At 38.6% G+C, this 21,861-nt stretch overlaps 1 protein-coding gene across 1 annotated transcript in view; it reads right to left on the bottom strand.

The window, feature by feature from the left end:
- syt9a (synaptotagmin IXa) overlaps positions 1-21,075 on the bottom strand; it is a 43,665-nt gene extending 22,590 nt beyond the window's left edge. The window contains exon 1 of the mRNA XM_059506197.1: positions 20,641-21,075. Coding sequence (XP_059362180.1) covers positions 20,641-20,788 — 148 coding nt within the window. The 5' untranslated portion in view covers positions 20,789-21,075. The remainder of the gene's footprint in view (positions 1-20,640) is intronic.
- Positions 21,076-21,861: the final 786 nt, after the last annotated feature.

Raw genomic sequence — 21,861 nt, 5'->3', positions numbered from 1 at the left:
ATATCGTGCCCCCTGCCTGAGACAGAAGGTCCCTCCTCTCCGGAATCGCCCATAGCGAGCCGTTGAGGAGAGATATTATCTCCGAGAACCATACTCTGTTCGGCCAACGTGGCGCTATCAGCAAGAGGCAAGACCTTTGTTGGCGAACTCTGGCTAGGACTCCCGGGAGAAGAGAGACTGGAGGAAACGCATACAGGCGCATTTTGGGCCATGAATGCGCCATCGCATCCAGACCCAGGGGGGCTGGTTGACTCAGAGAGAAGTAGAGGGGACATTGTGCTGTCTGATGGGAGGCGAAGAGGTCCACCTCTGCTTCGTAAAATTTTCTCCAAATCTGTTTCACTACCTCCGGGTGAAGTTTCCATTCCCCTGTCGGTAGTGCCTGTCTGGACAGTAAATCTGCTCCCACATTCAAATGTCCTGGAATGTAAACTGCCCTGAGTGACAGGAGCCTGTCCTGGGCCCAAAGAAAAATCTGCCTCACTATCTTGTTGAGATTGCGTGAGCGCAGACCCCCCTGGTGATTTATGTAAGAGACTGTTGCTGTGTTGTCCACCAGTACTGGGACATGACAGCCCTTTAAGTGATGGAGGAAGTATTTCAGAGCCAGAAATATGGCCATCAGCTCAAGGCAATTGATGTGCCAATCGAGCTGATGACACTCCCATTCCCCTTGAGCTGGGTGGCCATCCAAGACTGCTCCCCAGCCCATCAGGGAGGCATCTGTCGTTAGCAATCTGCGACGACACGGTGCCCCTAGAGTGGGACCCAAGGCAAGGAACCGGGGTCTGATCCACAGAGATAGTGTACAGTACGAAGCCCGCGGTGCGTCACTTTTATTCACCCATGAGGATTGGCTCTTGGATGAAATCCTCTGGCTTTTAGCCACAACTGAAACGGTCTCATGTGCAACAGCCCGAAAGGAATCACCGTGGATGCTGAAGACATGAAACCTAACATCTTTTGATACTGACGAACAGTGTGATCCTGGCCTAGCCTGACATTGCTCATGGTCTGCCGAATGGTCTCGATCCGAGCGGGAGACAGTTGTGCCCACATCATGATCGAATCCCAAACGATCCCGACATAAGTCATTCTCTGGGATGGACAGAGAACACTTTTCTCGGTGTTGAGTCTCAACCCCAAAGAAACTAGATGAGCTAACACGATGTCTCTGTGTTGTAGCGCCATCTCCTGTGATTGTGCTAGTATTAGCCAGTCGTCGATGTAATTCAAAATGCGAATGCCCTGGAGTCGTAATGGAGCCAGTGCTGCATCCATGCATTTTGTGTACGTGCGGGGTGATAAGGCTAGGCCAAATGGAAGAACCCGTAATTGGTATGCTTTGCCCTCAAAAGCGAACCTCAGGAATTTCCTGTGTTGTGGCAAAATTTCTATATGAAAATATGCGTCCTTCAGATCGATCGTTATGAACCAATCGCGATGCCGAATTTGTGACACGACCGTCTTGACGGTTATCATCTTGAACTTGAGCACATTGACTGTATGGTTCAAGCCTCGAAGATCCAAGATTGGACGCAGTCCCCCACCCTTTTTGGGAACCAGGAAGTATCTGCTGTAATAGCCTGACTCTCTCCTTGGGAGAGGAACATGTTCTATGGCCTCTTTGCCCAGAAGAGTTTGTAGCTCCTGAGACAGTACCTGCATCAGCTCCGGCTTCACAGAAGTGGAGACCACGCTGTTGAAACGTGGTGGATGACGAATAAATTGGATCCTGTATCCTATCCGTACTGTGCTCAGCACCCATGCAGAAATGCCCAAGAAAGTTTCCACGCTGCCAGACTCTCTGAGAGTGGTACCAATTTTAATACTTCTTTTTGAGAGGATTTTAGATGTTCCATGTCCTGAATGAGGGCAGGAAACACTGGAACATCTAATACCTTGCTGGAAACTGCCTCCCCCTGAATCACACAAAGTGGCGGGGATGGAGGAGTTTTGTGAGGGTAATGGGCCGGGGCAAAAAGCTCTCGAGCGCGCACCATCCCGTGAGGGACTACCCCCACCAGCAAGGGCGCCAGAGTGTCAGGACTTCCTCTTCTTATCAAGGACAGTCCTGATGTCTGGCCTGGGAGGTTGTTGAGCACGGCGAACCCGTCCCCAATCCCTACGATGGGGAGCACGGTTCGCCACACTCTGTTTCTTAACCTCCCTGGCTTTTGAAGGACCGGGGCGAGGCCGGGTGGCTGACGGCCCCTCCCTTTGAGTGCGGTGAGGAAGGAACTGAAGGAACACTTCTTCATTTTTCTTCACCTCCTTAAACCTGTTGACAACCGTATTAACCGAGTCGCCAAACAGGCCCGATGGAGAAATAGGAGAGTCTAAAAGGAACAAACGTTCCCTCTCCTTAATGCCCGTCAGATTAAGCCACAGGATGCCTCTCCGTGCTGACTAAAGCTGACATCGAAGCTGAAGCTCAGCGAACGCTCCCTCGTCGATTGTACCGCCCACACTCAAGTCCTTCAACAGGTCAGCCTGGTATGCCTGTAACACTGCCATAGTGTGCAGTGCAGCACCAGCTTGACCTGCAGCTTGGTAAGCCTTACCCACTAGCGATGACGTTATTTTACAAGGCTTAGTGGGGAGTAGGTTTCGTAACCGAGGATGCAGACTCGGGCGAGAGATAGCTCGCAAGCGTCTCTTCAACCCGCGGCATCTCCGAATACCCCCGCGACTTTGCATCCATGCAAAATGACGCGGGAAGTATACGGTTTGCTCCATGACTTTGATAGCTCATCATGGAGGTCCTCGAAAAAGGGGAGAGACTGATGTTGTGGTCTCTCTCTCCTACCACCCAACAGAAACCTATCCTCTAGCTTACTACGTTTGGGGGTCTCTTTTTCGCGTGGCCAGTCAAGCTGCAATCTGTCCACCGCGCGAGTAACCACCTCGAGCAGTTCCTCGACCGATTTCTTCTCGCAAACAGGAACGCTCAGAGGCGGGCTGCTCATGGCCTGAAGACCCAAGAGATATATCATCCTCCTCGTGAACCGAAGAAGCACCAGAGCGTGCTTTAAAACCACGAGAAAGGATGCGTGGATCTGGTGACACCATAAGCAAAAGGGACGAGCCCGTCGCTCGTTCGTCGCGCAAATCAGCACGAGAGCCCTCCGATGAAAAGGTGGGTGCAGTCTGAAAATAGTCCAGACGAACACGAAGCATCTTCACTGAGAGCAGTTCACAATGCTCGCACTCGCCTGTCTCTAAAGCCAGAACTGCGTGCTCTTCCCCCAAACAAACAAAACAGTAAACATGTGTATCCAGCTCATACATAGGACGAGAGCATGGAGGAGCACAACACTTACCATTTCGTTGACTCATCTTACAAAGATCTGTAGCCAACGAGAAGAATCTTCCTGACGCACACATGCACATAATGATCTGAAGACAAAAGACCTGATTGATTCACCTGTGGCGTATCTTTTTATAGCCCCAGGTTGCGGGCGCACTCTCCGATGACGTCATCAACCAAGGCTATATCACCACCGGGTCAATTCTATCGACGTGTTACACACATTATTCACAGCTGGTCACGATTAAGACGTTTCCCAATGCGCTGAGCAGCGCAGCATCGACTGAAGCTTTCGAAAGGGAACTACACGAGAAGAGCGTGTCAATGATCTTAAGGCAGTTGGCACCACAGTCAGTAAGGAAACCACTGGTAACACACTACGCCGCAATGGACTGAAATCCTGAAGCACCTGCAAGGTCCCCCTGCTCAAGAAGGCACATGTACAAGCCCATTTAAAGTTTGCCAATGAACATCTAAATTATTTGACTGTTGACACCACCATGTTCTGGAGTCTCTGTGTGTTTAATTGTGAAAGCACAACTACTTTATGATATCCGCTTTGTGATTCCTATTGCTGATCCATGCTGGTCGCTGAGGAAATACATTAACTTCGCACTGTGGATCGCGAGATTGGCTTTCACATTGGATGAAGTGGAGTCCAGTCCGGGGTTGTCACATGTGGTTGTAGCAAGCCCCCAACCGCTCCTTCGTTGAATCCACCAGCTGTTCCTAACTCTAGCCCCTGGCTGTCCCCACTCTGCTCACTCAGGCCCACCGCCTGTTCCTCACTCGTTGCAAGGACAGTTCGGTGCTTCTGACTCACAGTCTGTAAATACGTTTTTTATATTTAAAGAATTTGTCACTGATGATTTAAACGTGAGATTTGAGCAGTGAAGAGTAGCGCTTGTCATTTTTCCGATCACAAATGCATGTTTTTATGTTTACGTGGCGCAATACGCAACGTAATGCCTAAAAAGACAGAAAAAGTCATTATAATCAAAAATTTTGTCCCCATTGAATGCAACAAATGCCGTGTTTTTGTAGTGGGTTTAATTGTTTTTGTCCTGTTGTACTATTGAGGCATTCGGCCAATCACAATGCACTGGACAGCTGGCCAATCAGGGTACACCTTGCTTTTTTCAGACGGATAAAAAAACACGTTTCATAAAAACGACACATTTCATAAGGCGGGGCCTAGAGGAGAAACAATAATATACAGTATGTAAAATAGTGTTTTTTGAGCCTTAAACCGCATAAACACGATTCATTATACCAAATACAAAAAAATATATATATATATTTTTAGCAACATCATACAACCCCTTAAAGATCTGGTAATTATTATTATTATTATTATTATTATTATTATTATTATTATTATTATTATTATTTTGTGTGTGTATGTATATCATATCACTTAATGTTTTGCTATACTCAAAAAGTTTGCACTTCTCAGTTTGTTTTGGCAGTTCTAGGTTATGAGAATACCAGAACATGAAATGCTTCCAGTCCAGACAAGCACAGTGGTCCTTTGTTACTTCCTTTGTTATTTCCTTGGTGTATGGTTAAATAGATGTGAGGCAGCTTCACAAACTGTTAATTACAGAGCTATTACAATGATGTCATTGCTGTTGGTTACTTTTTGAATGCTGAAAATTCTGTCAGTGTAAGTTAATAAGTGACTTTGATCTAGTGCAAGTCTGCAAGTGCAAACATGCCTTTTGGGACAGCCAAAGAATAGTGTGATCGCACCTTTACTTGCCCACTTCTGCTGTGAATCTCATTGCTCTGAGAGACCGCTCTGGTGGGGAGACAGGTCCTCCACATCATGTTAAATTTACACCAGTGACATACAGTTATAGAATTTAAAGGGTCTCTTGCTTCTTGATCCACACTTATTGGTAGGTTGGAGCATGTGGTACATGAGGATCCTGGGAAATATGATAATGGGTTCCGAATGTTGGAGATAATGGGGCACCGACCATGTGTCTGCATGATTACTATTAAAAAGATGACTGGTGATTCCAGTATTTAAATCTTACATATTACGTGATATGAGTATTTAACAGGATAGTTCACCCAATTTTTTTTTTTATTTGCTGTTCATTTATCCACCCCATCCAACACAGTGTCAGTTCACGTGTGAGTTTTCCCCAGTGCATATGTCATTATGGAACAGGAAGCTTGCACACCAGGGGTCGGTTGCACCAGCCGGACGTACTAGTTGTAAGAATACAGTTTGTCTAGGCTGGACGTAAAATTCGCTTTACATAGTGATATGTTTTGAGACTAAATCTTATGCCAATTAAAAGTTAAGTGTAAAGTGAAAAGTCATGATCTGTATGGACATTATTAATTTTTAGGATCCATGTCTGTGAATGAATTATTGCAGATGTTAACTGTAATGTGTGTGGTCTTTTTGGTAGGATAAACGATATATAGCAATCATCAAGATCAGTGTAGGCTGCTGATAATAATTCACCTGACACAAGATATATTTCTATAATTAATAATTAGTATTAGTTGTAGTCATTGCAGCATGAATGGCAACTTAGCTATCACTGGGGTGTAATGTGTCAGTATGGACATGCATCATCTACAATGGGCCTGGTTGTGCGATAGTTTTAATTGGTACAACGTGTACATTTTTAGTGTAAAGCTGGGATGTAGCTAAGCCCAGCTAGTGTATAGGGCTTACACCCATTGGGTTTTTTTTTTTTTTTTTTTTTTGTAAAAACTCTCAAGACCATTTGCCTGAGGATCAATGTAACAATGTTGTAATTAATGTATATTGATAATTTCACTTCTTAATACCTCAATATATCTTCAGGAGTCACTGTATAATTGCATGTTGCCTATATATGCATTTTTGTCTCGCAAAGTGATGATACCCAAGCAGTCTTTCAGGGAGCCTGGCTCACACATTGTTGCTGCTGCTGCTGCTGGTCTATGCTGGCCGAGAGTTCGCGGAATCGGCGTGAGCGGCGTTACCTCTGGCCGTTGCCGAGCTAAGCTGAGCCAAGTGGATCGCTGAATCGACGTAGGTGTCGTTATACCTCCTGTTGCTGCTGGGCTGCTGGAATCGGCGTGAGCGGCGTTACCTCTGGCCGTTGCCGAGCTAAGCTGAGCCAAGTGGATCGCTGAATCGACGTAGGTGTCGTTATACCTCCTGTTGCTGCTGGTCTATGCTGGCCGAGAGTTCGCGGAATCGGCGTGAGTGGCGTTACCTCTGGCCGTTGCTGAGCCAAGCTGAGCCAAGTGGATCGCTGAATCGACGTAGGTGTCGTTATACCTCCTGTTGCTGCTGGGCTATGCTGGCCTAGAGATCGCTGATTCGGCGTGAGTTGCGTTACCTCCTGCCGTTGCTGAGGTAAGCCGGGTTGGAGGATCGCTGAACAGGCCTGAGTGGTGTTACCGGGCTGAGGGATCGTTTGACTGGCCGAATCGTTATCTCTCCTCGTTGTTGAGGTAAGCCGGCTCAGGGGATCGCTTGTCAAGCGCTGCTGTTGCTAAGCTACATTGACTGCCTGTTGATGAAGGTTCGCTGGTTAAGGTGCATAGTTTTTTCTCCTGTGTTTGGATGTTTCGGAGTAAGCATCTGCCAAGGTGACTGCTTTAATTGTCCTCTTTGCATATAAACTGATATATTAAAGTTTACTTTATAGGAATGATTTAGAGAAATAAGAGAAAAGCAAAAACTTGTTACGATGTTAAAGTACACCTTGTTGTATGCTCTTTTTTATACTTTCCTGAGTGGGCCACAAGTTGAAGATGTATGTGTTTTTAGTCGCAACGATTTCCTTACTGTGTCAAATGGCCAGTTAAATGCTTATCTGACCACTGCTTCACTTTATAATGTGCTCATTTTAGATGGTATAAAATGTACTGTTGCTTTTGAATTATTGCTTCTGGACCCGTTTGCCTGTAGGGGCACTTATTGGCCCGCTGTACATCATAGCAAGGTATCTAGTGCTTCAAAATCTTTCTCTAAAATTTTAATCCTATTACTCCTTCTGGTTTCTGGAAATGTGAGTACCAATCCAGGTCCAGATTTGTTTCTTGAAAGTCTACATCAGCTTCCAACCCCCTTAGAATTTAGTAATAGACATGGGCTTGGCTTTCTTCATATAAATGTTAGAAGTCTTGTTCCCAAATTAGATATATTTAAAACTTGGTTCATGATCTCTAAACCTGATGTTGTAGTAGTATCTGAAACTTGGTTAAAACCTTCTGTCTCTGATAATGTTTTATTTATTGATGGTTATAGAATTTTTAGATCTGATCGTAAAGGTAGGGCTGGAGGTGTTGCAGTTTATATTTCGGACAAATTTCAGTGCTCTGTTCGGCTTTCTAAATCAATTCCTAAGCAATTTGAACTTATAGCTGTAGAAATAAAAATTGGGACTATTCCACTTATTGTCATCGGTTGTTATAGGCCCCCCACTGCCATTAATGATAGTATCACTAGTCTGTCAGAGGTGATATTAAATTTTCATTCATCTGAATTAATCTTGTTCGGTGATTTGAACTGGGATTGGATGACTGAGAAATCTGAGAACATAAAGCGGGTTTGTGATTCTTTAAATCTAAAACAACTTATAAATTGTGCTACCAGGAAAAATCCTTCACAGCTAGGTAAAGATACACTCATTGATGTTATTTTAACAAATGCAGCACATAAATATGTTGCTGTTGGTGTTTTTCCAAACGATATGAGTGATCATTGTGCTATTGCATGTGTTAGGAGTACAAAATTACCCAAATCCGAAGGTCGGACTGTTCTCAGACGTTGTTTCAGGCATTTCTCGGAGCAAGCTTTCCTTCAAGATTTATCCAGAGTGAAATGGCTTCAAATAGAATTGATTCCTACTATTGAGGATGATGTTGCTTTTTTTCAGCAACATTTCTTAAAGCTTGCAAATAAACATGCCCCTATTAGGAAGTTTAGGATAAAAAACAGAGACAACCCTTGGTTTTCTAAAGATATAGCTGACCTAATCCATGCCAGAAATAATCAATGGTCAATAGCTAGAAAAACACAGAGTGCTAACGACTGGTGTCTTTTTAGAACTCTTAGAAATCAGTGTACAGCGCTTATTAGAAAATCTAAAGCTGAATACTATTTGGCGCAAACGTCAATTAGTTTGCATGACCATTCTAAATTCTGGAAAACTATAAGAGCATTACAAAATAAGAAAGTAAATGGCTTCCCCCACCAGTTGAAAATAGAAAGTGCTGTGATAACAGAGAAGAGGGATATGCTAAATGCTTTTAATGAGCACTTTGGAAAGGCAGGTCATATTTTTGAGAGAACATTGGGTGAAACCTCTATGGTTCAATATAATTACCAGGTAGAAACAGATGAAATTCCCCATGGCGAAACCAACATGGAGGAATCTTGGAATAATATATCCCTGGCGGAACCTTTATGCCAGTCACTACCAGGGGAAGTGGTTGATGATATTGTTTCTCCTTCAATCCTTGAGTTTACGCCATTCTTGGAAACAAAAGTTTTACATGTTTTGCAGAACATTGATTCCAAGAAGGCAGCTGGGCCAGATGCACTTGATCCGGGTTTGTTAAAAATGGCAGCAGAAATTATAGTGAAACCACTCACTTATATCTTTAACCTGTCCATTTGCACAGATACAGTGCCTACTTCGTGGAAGCAGGCTTAAGTCACACCATTATTTAAAATAAATTAAAAATAAATTATTAAAATAAACAAATAATTACAGACCTATCTCAAATCTTTCGGTTTTAGCTAATGTTTTGGAGATTTTAGAGTCTGATCAATTAAAAACTTTTTTGGTTTCACAAAATATTCTTAACAACATGCAATCTGGTTTTAGATCTGGCCACAGCACAGTTTCTGCCTGCTTAAAAGTTATCGATGATATAAAAGCGGCAATTGATGAAAAGTTATTCTGTATGGCTGTGTTCATTGACCTTACTAAGGCATTTGACACAGTGGACCACTTCATGCTAATCAAAACCTTGTTGAATATTGGTGTGGGTCATAGAGCTGTAAATTGGTTTCAAAGCTATCTCTCTGAACGGATGCAAATTGTAAGACATGGGAATGTAACATCTGACCCTGTTATTCTAAAAAAGGGTGTCCCACAAGGTTCAGTTTTAGGTCCTTTGCTTTTTATTATCTATATAAATAATGTTTGTAGTGAATTTAAATTTTCACAGTATCATTTGTATGCCGATGACACAATTATGTATTCTTGTGCCTCTACACCTGAGGCTGCCTGTGCAAATTTGCAGTCAGATTTCACCTCACTACAATCCGCCTTGTTTGATTTGAAGCTACTTTTAAATGCAAAAAAGACAAAGGCAATGGTTTTTGCCCCCGTAGGTACTAAAGTCCCAGTTCTTGCTATTAAGACACTTCAAGATGAAGCTATTGAACTTGTTGATACTTACAAGTATTTGGGTATCTGGCTTGATAAAGGTTTTACCTTTAAAAAACACATTGAAGCTCTAGCTATGAAACTTAAGTTCACTCTGGCATTCTTATATAGATTAAAATCTTGCTTTTTTAGGACCATAAGAAAAAGACTGGTTGCAGGATTATTCCTGTCTCAGATAGATTATGGGGATATCATCTATCAATTTGCTTGTCCATCTACTCTTTCAATACTAGACCCTCTTTATCATGCGGCTCTCAGGTTCATTACAAATGCTGGCTATCAGACACATCATTGCATCTTATACAATATGGTAAATTGGCCGTTACTTAAATCGCGCAGGATGCGACATTGGTACATTTTTATTTATAAAGCGATTTTAGGTATTTTGCCGTCTTATGTTTGTTTAAAATTTGTTCGTATCCAAAGTACATATCGATTAAGATCTAGTGATGTACTACTTTTTAATGTACCAAGAATGAGGACTGAAGCAGGAAAGAGGGGTCTGTCATTCTATGGTCCTTCGTCCTGGAATGAACTACAGTCTAGACTAAAGATTGGTGCGCTGATTTCATTAGCTGCTTTTAAAAAAAAGAATATTGGATATGCGGACGGACATTTGTAATTGCTTTAATTAATGGTGGGTGGATATTGACTTCTAGCCACTATTTTTGTTTGTTTATATATTTTAAAGTCACTGCATCTTCACATGCAAATATATTGTAAATTTTGTGCAAATCTGCATTGTATTTTATATTTTAATTTATTGTCTTGTAACCTATGATTGCACGTGCTATACAGGACTCCCTTGTAAAAGAGACTGTGTCTCAATGGGACTTTTCCTGTTTAAATAAAGGTTATAATAATAATAATACCCATGAATTCTGTATAAATTGCCCAGGACCATGGTTTCAACTAAAAGTCTTTTTTTATTCTTTATTTTTTTTTTTTAAATACTAACTATACTTAAAGGGGACCTATTATGCAAAATTCACTTTCACGTGTTGTTTTGACATACATCTGTGTACAGTATGTCAGTGTGTGTACTAGGGGTGTAACGGTACGTGTATTCGTACCGGACCGTTTCGGTATAGGGCTTTTGGTACGGTGCATGTGTGTACCGAATGACGCAATGCAATATTTTGTGCGCGGAACATAAGTACATTTTCGTGTTTCCAAACGAACATATTAAGTGGCGGAAGTCTCCGAGTTCAGCGCAAATCCCGCCCTGCAGCTGATTCTAAGGCCGGCGACACACTGGATGCGTGGCGCAAGCGTCTCAGCTGCGTGGCGTGTCCGTTTTTAATTCGGCTCCCATGTTAACAGGTTAGAGCTTGCAGACTGCCTCGCGCGGAAACCGCGTGCATGCTAGAAATAGAACCGACGCCTATTTTTCACGCGACACGCAAGCGTGTTGGAAGCGTTTCCAGGCAAAATAGAATAGGAAAATATGTTTATATGTCATTTTGTACACAAATACATATTAATTCATGACACTTTGATGTTTGAAAGTCTATAGGTTGACATAAATTCAGATATAAATGTAATTTAAAAAATAAATTAATAATTATCGATCACCTGTCAAACATAGCCTATTTTGCCGTCAATACTGTTGACGGTGTCCTTTATCAGTAGGCTTTATATTTATGCTCAACATGAAGTATAGATATTGTTGTCATGAAGACAAGAGCCTGATCTGTCACCTACAGCAGCAGGCAAGGCACGGTTCTGGTGAAGCAGGCCTACAAGCTGGGATTGGTAATGCTGCACTGTAATCATAGTTATTTATTTATATTTTTCATTATATTTTATTATATGATATTGGTTTGACACTGAGAGTATTTTATTTAGTGGAGAACTTTGCAGCAGTATTTTATTTCTTATTCTTTTCTTATTTTATATATATATTTTATTAAAAAGTATTTAAAAAAGTGTATAGTAATAAACAAACTGCAGTTTAATGTTTGCATTCCTTTCCCTTACTGTACCGAAAATGAACCAAACCGTGACTTTAAAACCGAGGTACGTACCGAACCGTGATTTTTGCGTACCGTTACACCCCTATTGTGTACACAACCACCCTATAATGGTAAAAATCCACACACTCCTTTAAAAGAAAGGAGGTCCCCTTGTATTTTCAATATACATGTTGCCCCTTGGTAATATTATTAGAAAATACTGGATTAGTTTCCACTGTTATGCTGATGATACTCAGCTATATATCTCAACGAGACCAGATAAAACTTATAAAACTTATCTAAGCTTACAGAGTGTGTTAAAAATGTAAAAGATTGGATGACCAATAATTTTCTCCTATTAAATTCGGATAAGACAGAGATATTAATTATTGAACCAAAAAACAGTACACAGAATCTAGTAGCTACAGTTTGCAACTAGACGGATGTACTGTTACTTCATCTACAGTCAAAAATCTGGGTGTTATATTAGACAGCAACTTGTCTTTTGAAAACCATATTACAAATGTTACAAAAACAGCATTCTTCCATCTTAGAAACATTGCCAAGCTACAAAACATTTTACTGGTTTCCGATGCAGAAAAGCTAGTTCATGCATTCATGACCTCTAGACTGGACTATTGTAATGCACTTCTAGGTGGTTGTCCTGCATCTTCAATAAACAAGCTACAGGTAGTCCAAAATGCAGTAGCTACAGTCCTTACAAGGTCAAGAAAATATGATCATATTACCCCAATTTTACAGTCTCTGCACTGGCTACCTATTAAATTCCGTATCAGTTACAAATTATCATCATTTACCTATAAGGCCCTTAATGGTTTAGCTCCTGCATACCTAACTAGCCTTCTACCATGTTACAATCCATCACGCTCCCTAAGGTCACAAAACGCAAAACACAAAACTTTTGGTAGTTCCTAGGATAGCAAAGTCTACTAAAGGAGGTAGAGATTTTTCACATTTGGCTCCCAAACTCTGGAATAGCCTTCCTGATAATGTTCGGGGTTCAGACACACTCCCACTCTCTCTGTTTAAATCTAGATTAAAAACATCTTTCGCCAAGCATTCAAATAATGCATCTCATAAATTGTGACTGCAGTTGCATCTGATTAAATGCACATTCTTACTCTTTATCCTTGGTTAAACTAATTAAGTTTACTTTGTTGGAACAGCAGCTATGCTAATTATGTCTCTATTTGTTTCTCTGTTTTGTCACGGGATGTAACTAGGATTTACACAAGCTCCAGTCTGGATCCAGAACACCTGAGAAGAGATTATGCTGACCCCTCAGAGGACCTCAGATGATGCTAACCCTGAAACAACAAACAGAACTAACAAATATTGCTACAAGTGTGATTGCATCATATAATAATTGTTGTTAATAGTGTTCATCGTCTGGTTGACTACGTCTTGTATTCATTTTTCTAAAAATTCACATATGCACATTAACTGATAGTCACCACTGATAAGCTACTACTAAATATTGTAGAAACGCAATTTTCTGTAAAGTTGCTTTGCAATGATTTGTATTGTAAAAAGCACTATACAAATAAACTTGAATTGAATTGAATTGAATATAAAGTGTGTAATAGCATGCAATGCCATCATGAGTTATTATTTATCGAGCCGTGTTCCCATCTGTGTAATTTATAAAGTGCATTTTTTATGCACAGTACAATCAGATGGCTGACTTTTAAACCGAGTGTGTTTTCTGTAAAGATGAAAGTGAAAGTGAAAGTGACGTGATATTCAGCCAAGTATGGTGACCCATACTCAGAATTTGTGCTCTGCATTTAACCCATCCGAAATGCACACACACAGAGCAGTGAACACACACACACACACTGTGAGCACACACCCGGAGCAGTGGGCAGCCATTTATGCTGCGGCGCCCGGGGAGCAGTTGGGGGTTCAATGCCTTGCTCAAGGGCACCTAAGTCGTGGTATTGAAGGTGGAGAGAGAACTGTACATGCACTCCCCCCACCCACAATTCCTGCCAGCCCGGGACTCAAACTCACAACCTTTCAATTGGGAGTCCGACTCTCTAACCATTAGGCCACGAAAAACAGGCTTGGACTAATAGCAAAGTGTTTATTTGCAAAGTCTAGCACCAGTATTGCTGGAGCTTGAGCTCTTGAAGCTCAACCCTCTTCCCCAGAGCACCAGCTCATTTGCATTTAAAGGGAAAGACACGAAACGGTGCATTTTGGCTAAAAGTGGCAATTTTAACAAGCTATAAAAAAAAATGATCTCAAAGGTATTTTGAGTTAAAACTTCACATGCACACTCTGGGGACATCAGAGACTACATTTTGTAAAAAGAGGCATAAAAAGTCCCCTTTAAGAAAAATGTCACCTTTATCATGGATGGCCTAAGAAAGATTAAATTTAACAGCAAATTGTAATTTTTGGGTTAACTATCCTTTAAGATCATCATAGCTGAATCTCTTTGACCCTTACATCTGGTATTAAGATGCATTTTTGTTTATCCAGTCACAAGTGGATTACACTAAATACAGGTGTGACAAGGGTTTAAAACCTTTTTAGCTTGTCCACTTTTCAACACATCCAGAGGTATTTGAGAAACACATTTGATTGGATTTCACTCGTATTGTGGATACTCATGTGGTCAAATACGTTTGAACAGCCACTAAAGACTGCCTCATCTCTGCTGACTGAGCTAATTCTTCAAACATCATGTTCATTTTCTATCCGTTAACTGACAAAATTAGAATGTTAAATTAGATTTAAATTAAATTACAATGAATAATGTATGTTGTCTCATTAAAAATAAATGTTTTTCTTTGCAGTGGATTAGTACGGTGCCCCTAAGGTGGCATGGTTGGTTTACTTAGTTTTGTCATGACCACATTTTGAATGTGATATTGTGTCGTGGCCATAAGATCATTTTGTAGAGGTAACAACATCCTTATGTCATGGCCATGACTTCTTATGTTGAGGCAACAACATATTTTTCTCGTGGCCACTAGTTTAATGTGTAAACAAAGATGCATGACCATAGCAACCCGGGATTATCAGAGAATGGATTCATTCATATTTTATTTTGAATCAATAAATTATTATTTTATTTATTATAGAAATTATTACATTATTAAATTAGTATATTAAACAAAGGCCTTGGCTACCGGCTGTATTATGTGCGATAGTCAGCATTCAAATTAAGTTAGTCATTAATAAAACATTACATAAAAGCATAATATAAAACATAAAAACATTTTTATCCACCCTAGCCTTGTAAGTCCATTAACTTATCGTCTTTTCCCCATAATATTTGTATATAAGGCTATTATTATTATTATAATTACTATTATTATACTAATATTATTGGTTATATTTTTATATTCGTTTACCCCCCCCCCCCATTTTGATCTCTTTACTTAACATACTGAATACTTTTGTAAATAATAGCCTAGGCTACTGTAAATGTTCGACATGCCAATAAAGCAATGATTAAGCTGACTAGAATTTTTGCTGGAATGCATTTTAAATTTAACATATATTTAAATTTTATTTCAGCTCATTATTAGACCATAATTATAAAAACTATAGTGTTTTGTTGAGTAATTAATAATTCACGTAGTTTCATTTGCAAATGAAAACAGCACACTCATTTATCTGACAATTATACCAATAAAGTTTTGACTTTATGATTTTATCTGTGATGATAAATGAGTGTGTTGTGTTTAATTATTAAATCCTCAACAAAGCACTATAGTATTTATAATTATGGCATATTAATTAGACAAATGAAAAAAAAATGCAAAAAAATAATTTAAAATGCATTCCAGCAAAAATTACAGTCAGCATAATCAAAGCTTGATTTGCATGTCGAGCATTTACAGAAGGCTAATAATTACAAAATACTCAAATTTACAAATATGTAAATTGCACAAGTTTATTTACCAATATTAGATTGAAAGATCTGAAAAACCCACATACACTGGCCCCCAGACCCTCTCTTCAAAAGAAATCAGGACAGAAGTGGTTGAAAGTGGACCAATGAGACAGATTAAAGCATTAAGTGTGAACTGGAATGTGTCTACTTTGTCTACTTGTGATCTGACTGACCAAAACACATCTTAATACCAGGTGTAAACAGGGCCTTTGGTATTCAGACACAGCTACTATCTGTGATGAACAGAATGATTGTGGTGCAAAGGAAATTATCTATTGAAATTGCAAATCATGAAAACAATATGCTTTTATCCTATTGTACAATTGATTTATAACAAAAATAAAACTGAATTTCACACAACAAACTCTCTGTATCATAGTTCATAATGCACAGGGCTCAGAGAAACTGACCAACCAGTTAAAAAGCAATGCTGAAATAAATTATCATGACATAGATTACCTTTTTTTTACCCTTAGTGTTATAGTACGCTATAATTTAAATGTATTTTAATGTTGAATGTGACAAAAGAGTAAATATGATTTTGTGCCTAAAATATAATCTTGAATAAAACAATTGTTGACCAAAATCTAAAAATAAATCAGTTTTATATTAATGTACGTCAACAATTTAGAACTTGGTATGCATTATCATCTGTGTTACAAATGCTCACTTCTCATAAAAATGTTAATGTTTTAATCAGTAAGTAATGTATAATTCTTTATAAAATGAAAATTATCTAATTTAGTAATTATTAATTATATATTAAGTAACTACCTCAATCCTAAATTTGCTATTATTAAGTTTCCATATAGGTTTATAGTAGTACCTGAATGTTCTATCTGCATTACTTCCTACATAGTTAGTTTTTAATGATTATTTTAAAGTGACTAACGAGACATGATATTTTGCATGTTTTTTTAAAAAAAAGGAAAGACCTGCATACAAAAATCTGTAGATATACTTAAACCCTTAAAATGGTGCAATATGAAGACACAGTTAGTAAGATAGTTGATATACATCAATTGATTTGTATGCTAACTAGAGGGAAATACACCTGGGCTTTTTAATGGACTGACTTTTCCCCCTTCCTCTTCTTTTGTACAACACATCTATCCAGCATTCAGCAGAGACAGCAGCTGCCAAACTCTATTTGATTTGGGCTGTCTCTGAGCAGAGTCCTCTAAAGCAGCAGAACTCATTTCAGTCCACTGAGTGTGTCAGTTACACTTCAAAGTGAAAGCTCCACAATGGCTCATATCTAGTAACCCATAGAAACATTCCAACACACAAAGAGCTTCAAAGAGCCTTGTAGCTGAGATTCCCACTCCATTGCAGCTGCCTCTATGAATCCATTTGTGTTAACATTGTGCGAACACACAGGAAATACTGAGGATTTAAACATTTTAAATTAAAGGAATTAAGCATTTTAACAAACCAGTGTGCAAGAAAAGACAAATTTAGAATCATGTTTTAAAGAGTAATATTATGACAAATATTATAGCAACAATTACTATGTTTAAAAAAAAAAAAAAAAAAGGGTCCAAAAAGGGTTTTTGTAATATGTTTCAGTTTAGGACCAGGTTGCTTAAAAAGCTCTGTTACGCATCATTATCCATTCAGCAACGGTCAAATTGCATTTTCCACTTGTGCAATTTCCCAAAGAGGCATTTCAAGGATATTCTAGGGAACATGAAATAAATGTTTGCTCCTAGACCCCTAAAAGGTGTAATAAAACATTTAAAAGTACTAGGTGGTCATTCACCCTTAGTATTATGTGACATGCTAAAGCCTGTTGAACATGAAATGTGATTTCCAGTAACAGTTTAATAAAGCAATGAAAGACCAGCCTGTCTTTTATCATGCTGCACACTTTCTCTGAAAAAAAAAAAAAAAAACGCTCTGAAGAACACCAAATGCTGGTTATGCCTATAAAGCACTTTCATAAGAAAGGCTGTGGAAATACTGAATGATTGCAAGTTCATACAAGCACTGCTCTTGGTACTCAGTATTGCCCCTTGTGTAATCAAGAATATTCTTATAAAATCATTTGATCATTTGTCCTCCAAAAGAAATAACAACGTTACCATGGCTTCACAGAAAAGCGTGAAGCCATGGTTCTGACACAGTGAGACACTGGATAATGATTGTTTTGCTTCTTTTCTTTTCACTCCGGCTTCGTGCTGCTGATTATTTAATTACAGTTTACACAGCCCCTTGGTCTGAATGTCCTGATATTCCATGGAGCAAAAATACTCATGGCATTTAAATGGTCAGATGCGATGATTTGCTTATTCAATCAAATACAAAGAATTGGCAAGCACAGTCTTCATTAATGTTTGATTTCTGCTGAAAATACTAAGGGAACCATCTAGCACTGGAAAACAATGTTTTGTCAAATAACATAAGTATCTTGCCAGAGCTTGGATGTCCTGAGGGCATAAGCTATTGTCTTGTCAGGGTCACGATTCTTGTCCTCCTTTCTCTCTACTACTTTCTTCTTTGTAGTATACTGACCTATAACAAATATGAAAAGTAAATAAATAATAATTCTAGGAATTTTACTGAAGCAACTTGCCATTTGGTTGGTTATTCACATCACACCTACATGTAGCAGAGGTTGTACAGTACTGTGCCATTGGGTCTGATAATAATTTGACTAACTTTTTGACCACCGATCAAAATGCAAATATGTGTATGACTTAAATTGTAAAGAATGATAGACTGTAGATGCTTTGTACATAACTTTTGAAAAATATGTTTAATAGCTTTTAAAAAAGTGAAAGGGACAAAATCCCGATTGAAAAATAAATAAAATAATATATATTTTTAAATTTAAATGAAAAATAATAAAACAATTAATTATTAAAAAATAATAATAATAATTCAAAATTTAATTGAAGAAGGCACATTTTTACGTTACAGTAAACAATAGAGAGAACAGAGTTACATTTATATATATATATATATATATATATATATATATATATATATACACACACACACACACACACAAACACATGTGTGTGTGTGTGTGGGTGTGTTTTGTTCACTGCACATTTCCTATAAGGAGCTCTTTGTGGTTTTTGTTGCTTGTTTTTGTGATGGATTTCCGAACATTTTCTAGTAGTAACTAGAGCATTGCTATGTGATTGTTTGGGTGTTTTCTAGATGGTTCCTTAGTGATTCAAACATTGTCTACCTCCAAAAAATAAATAAATAAGTAATTAAAAAAATAACGATAAGCCTGTTTGTAAAAAAGTATTAGTACACCTATCCCTAACAAGCTGCACAATTTTAGGTATCATTTTTGTTCATAGTACAACAATTCAGGATGTTATTATTCTGATTGATGCAAATACCCAAATTTAGCAGTTTACAATTCATGCACTATGGTAAACGTTTATTTAAAACAATTCCACATTCATCAACTAATCAGATTCAAGCATTCAACAGCCCCCTAGTGTAAGTCTTTATTAATCAATAACACCTGTAATCAGAATATATATATATATATATATATATATATATATATTATAAGTTTTTTTTGTATTTTTTTTATTTATTTTTTTTGCATATATTAGGTACTCTTTTGGAGTTTTGCAATAATATAGTAATAATATAATACTATTATTACTATAATCTAACAATATAAACCAACCATTAACAGCTGTCAATGCAGCCACAGGGGATCGGTGTGTGAGAGTGCGAGAGAGATGCCAGAATAGCTTCTATGATTCTTGAGCTGGTGTGCATCTGTTGGGGGAGGGGTTCACATTTTGGCTCCGTGTAGTCATGCAGTAAAGACATATTTCCAAAATTTTATGACCCATACTAAAGCCATATCTTATAAAGAGGCCCACTTGGTTCTGAAATTTCGTTGTTTTGTATTATAAAAGAAACTTACATTAGACATCAAAAGGAATCATTATAAAAGCTTTTTTGAAGAAAAAAAAAAACATTACTGGTGGTTGGTAGATTTAACGCAGGTTACCAAAATCCCCATGGTACATTGCAGTGCACAAAAGACTTCTGCCCTCTTGCTCAGCAGGTGCTGTAGCATTTAAATCCAAGCAGACAGATTCCAATACTGTACTTTTGGTCTGTGCTGTTGGAATGGATTTTGTATAATGACTCAATCTAAGTTTATCCACACAGCATATATGAGAAGTAGCAGATGACATTATATTTACTTCAAATGCATAAATTTTCATCCTGGATGATGTTGCACCAGCTATAAATAAAATAGTTAATGATAATGAAAGTGTAAGAAAATAATGGGTCAGGCTTAGGGACATGACAATAAGAGTATATGTTTTAAAGAAGAAGTCTAGTAACCACCTCATTTCATTTCTCATGAATATAAGCTAAATTTCTGTTTTGATATGTTTTGTCTACTAATATTGATTAAATGATTGTAATTAACCAGAAGTAAATGTCTCCTTTTTTTTTCTTTTTTTGGATCACCATAGATCCATCCATGTCATACGGACACACGGAACAATATTTTTCCAGTTAAATGATGACATATACTGGACAAAAAATCTGGAATTTCTAAATTCTAAAGGTTCCTGCAAGAATGAAATATGGCCCTGCTGCATACTGTAATAAATAAATAAATACATATTATAAACGGTTTATATATTAGAATCTTGTTAATTTAGCATTTCTACATTCGATTTATATCATTTATAGCGTTTCATTTCTGACAAAAGTATTTGAGTCTATACACCAAACTGAATCGACACCGAGTATCACATCGAGTAAAATATAGTACCACAGTAAATATAGTCGATATCCCTCCAGCGTGATGACACGTCGAGGTTAAAATGAAATAAATTGTTGAGCAACAAGTCAATACTGAATCAAATAAAAAATAACCTACTACGTATATATATATATATATATATATATATATATATATATATATATATATGAAGTTGCAATGGTAGGCTACATCAATGTATTCAATTAGTTCATGATTCTTTCGAGGGGAAAAAAAACGTTTTGTGCAGGAGTGTCGCCTACCTGAGTCCGAATACCTCGGCCTGGCAAGGTCTCGGAAATAATAAATGAAATCCAAACAGTTTTCGTTCTGAACCTCCCCCTTAGAACAAAGATCCGATAAGAGTTCTAGTGCTTTTTGACAAATCTCGTCCTCTCTGTCGACAGGCATTTCCCACCAGCATCCTTCTGGATTGTGGAGCTTCTATAGCGCAATCCCCGCACAGAGAAACATCATCTCACGGACGGCATCCCACGCTCACGGACAACCCCAGCATTCTGTGAGGTTTGTTGTTGTTGTTGTTTGTTTGTTTTTCTCCTGTCAGGGTTTATACGACACGGTGAAGTTCTTGCGTGAATTGAAGCCAAGTCGCGACTCGAGTGGAGTCAGAACTGAAAAGCCACCGGTTGAATCACATGCGCGAACTGATGTGTGGGGCGCTCGCTGTCCACGCTCGCTGTGGTGCTGAAGACAGTGCGCATGCGCACAGCCTGATCGCCACGTAATTACTCATCAGCAAGAGCTTAATCATTCTGTGTTTCTTGGTCCAAAGCGAGTCTTTTACTCATTTGAACAAGAACTTACCTGATTTAGGGTCTGGGAATTTATTCAGTATCAATATGGGTGGCAACACGTGTAACAATGTGAAATCAATTAAATATCTCATTAATTTAAATAAAGAATGTTGCAGATAACTGACAGAGATCCACAGCTAATTAATGGTCAGTTTATCAGTGTTTTCTAGCAGTCTAAATGATGAAACAGCCTCATGATTTGTGGAAGAGAGAGAGAGAGAGAGAGAGAGAGAGAGAGAGAGAGTATTTGTCTGTGTATTTTCCAGTTTTTAGATTTAACAAAGAAAACTATGCATCAAATGGTCAGCCTAGTATATCTGTGACAACATTGATTAATACTGTGCCAAAATCAAACATCTTTGTCTTTTTTTTCACCCTCAGTCCACTATTTCCAAAAGACTGTCTTGAAGTGACAGTGGGGTGTATAAGCCCAGTGTGTACAGAAGTGAACAGACCTTGTCCAGAACCAATAATGAAGATTCATGTACCTTGGTGGAGAGCAAATCCTTCATCACATACATCCTTTAGAATAAAATACATCATCGTTGATACTGAGGTCATATTTACAGAGGTGAAAAAGTGCAAAACGTGAAAAAAAAAATAATAAAAAAATAAAACCTAGAAGAGGACAAACGACAAAGTTTATGTTGTTTACTCGAGTGTTGACAA

The sequence above is a fragment of the Carassius carassius genome, chromosome 23, assembly GCF_963082965.1.
Source record: "Carassius carassius chromosome 23, fCarCar2.1, whole genome shotgun sequence".
In the NCBI taxonomy this organism is placed as follows: Eukaryota; Metazoa; Chordata; class Actinopteri; order Cypriniformes; family Cyprinidae; genus Carassius; species Carassius carassius.
Note: the sequence above shows the minus strand (reverse complement) of the source record. Positions and strands in the feature narration are given on the sequence as shown.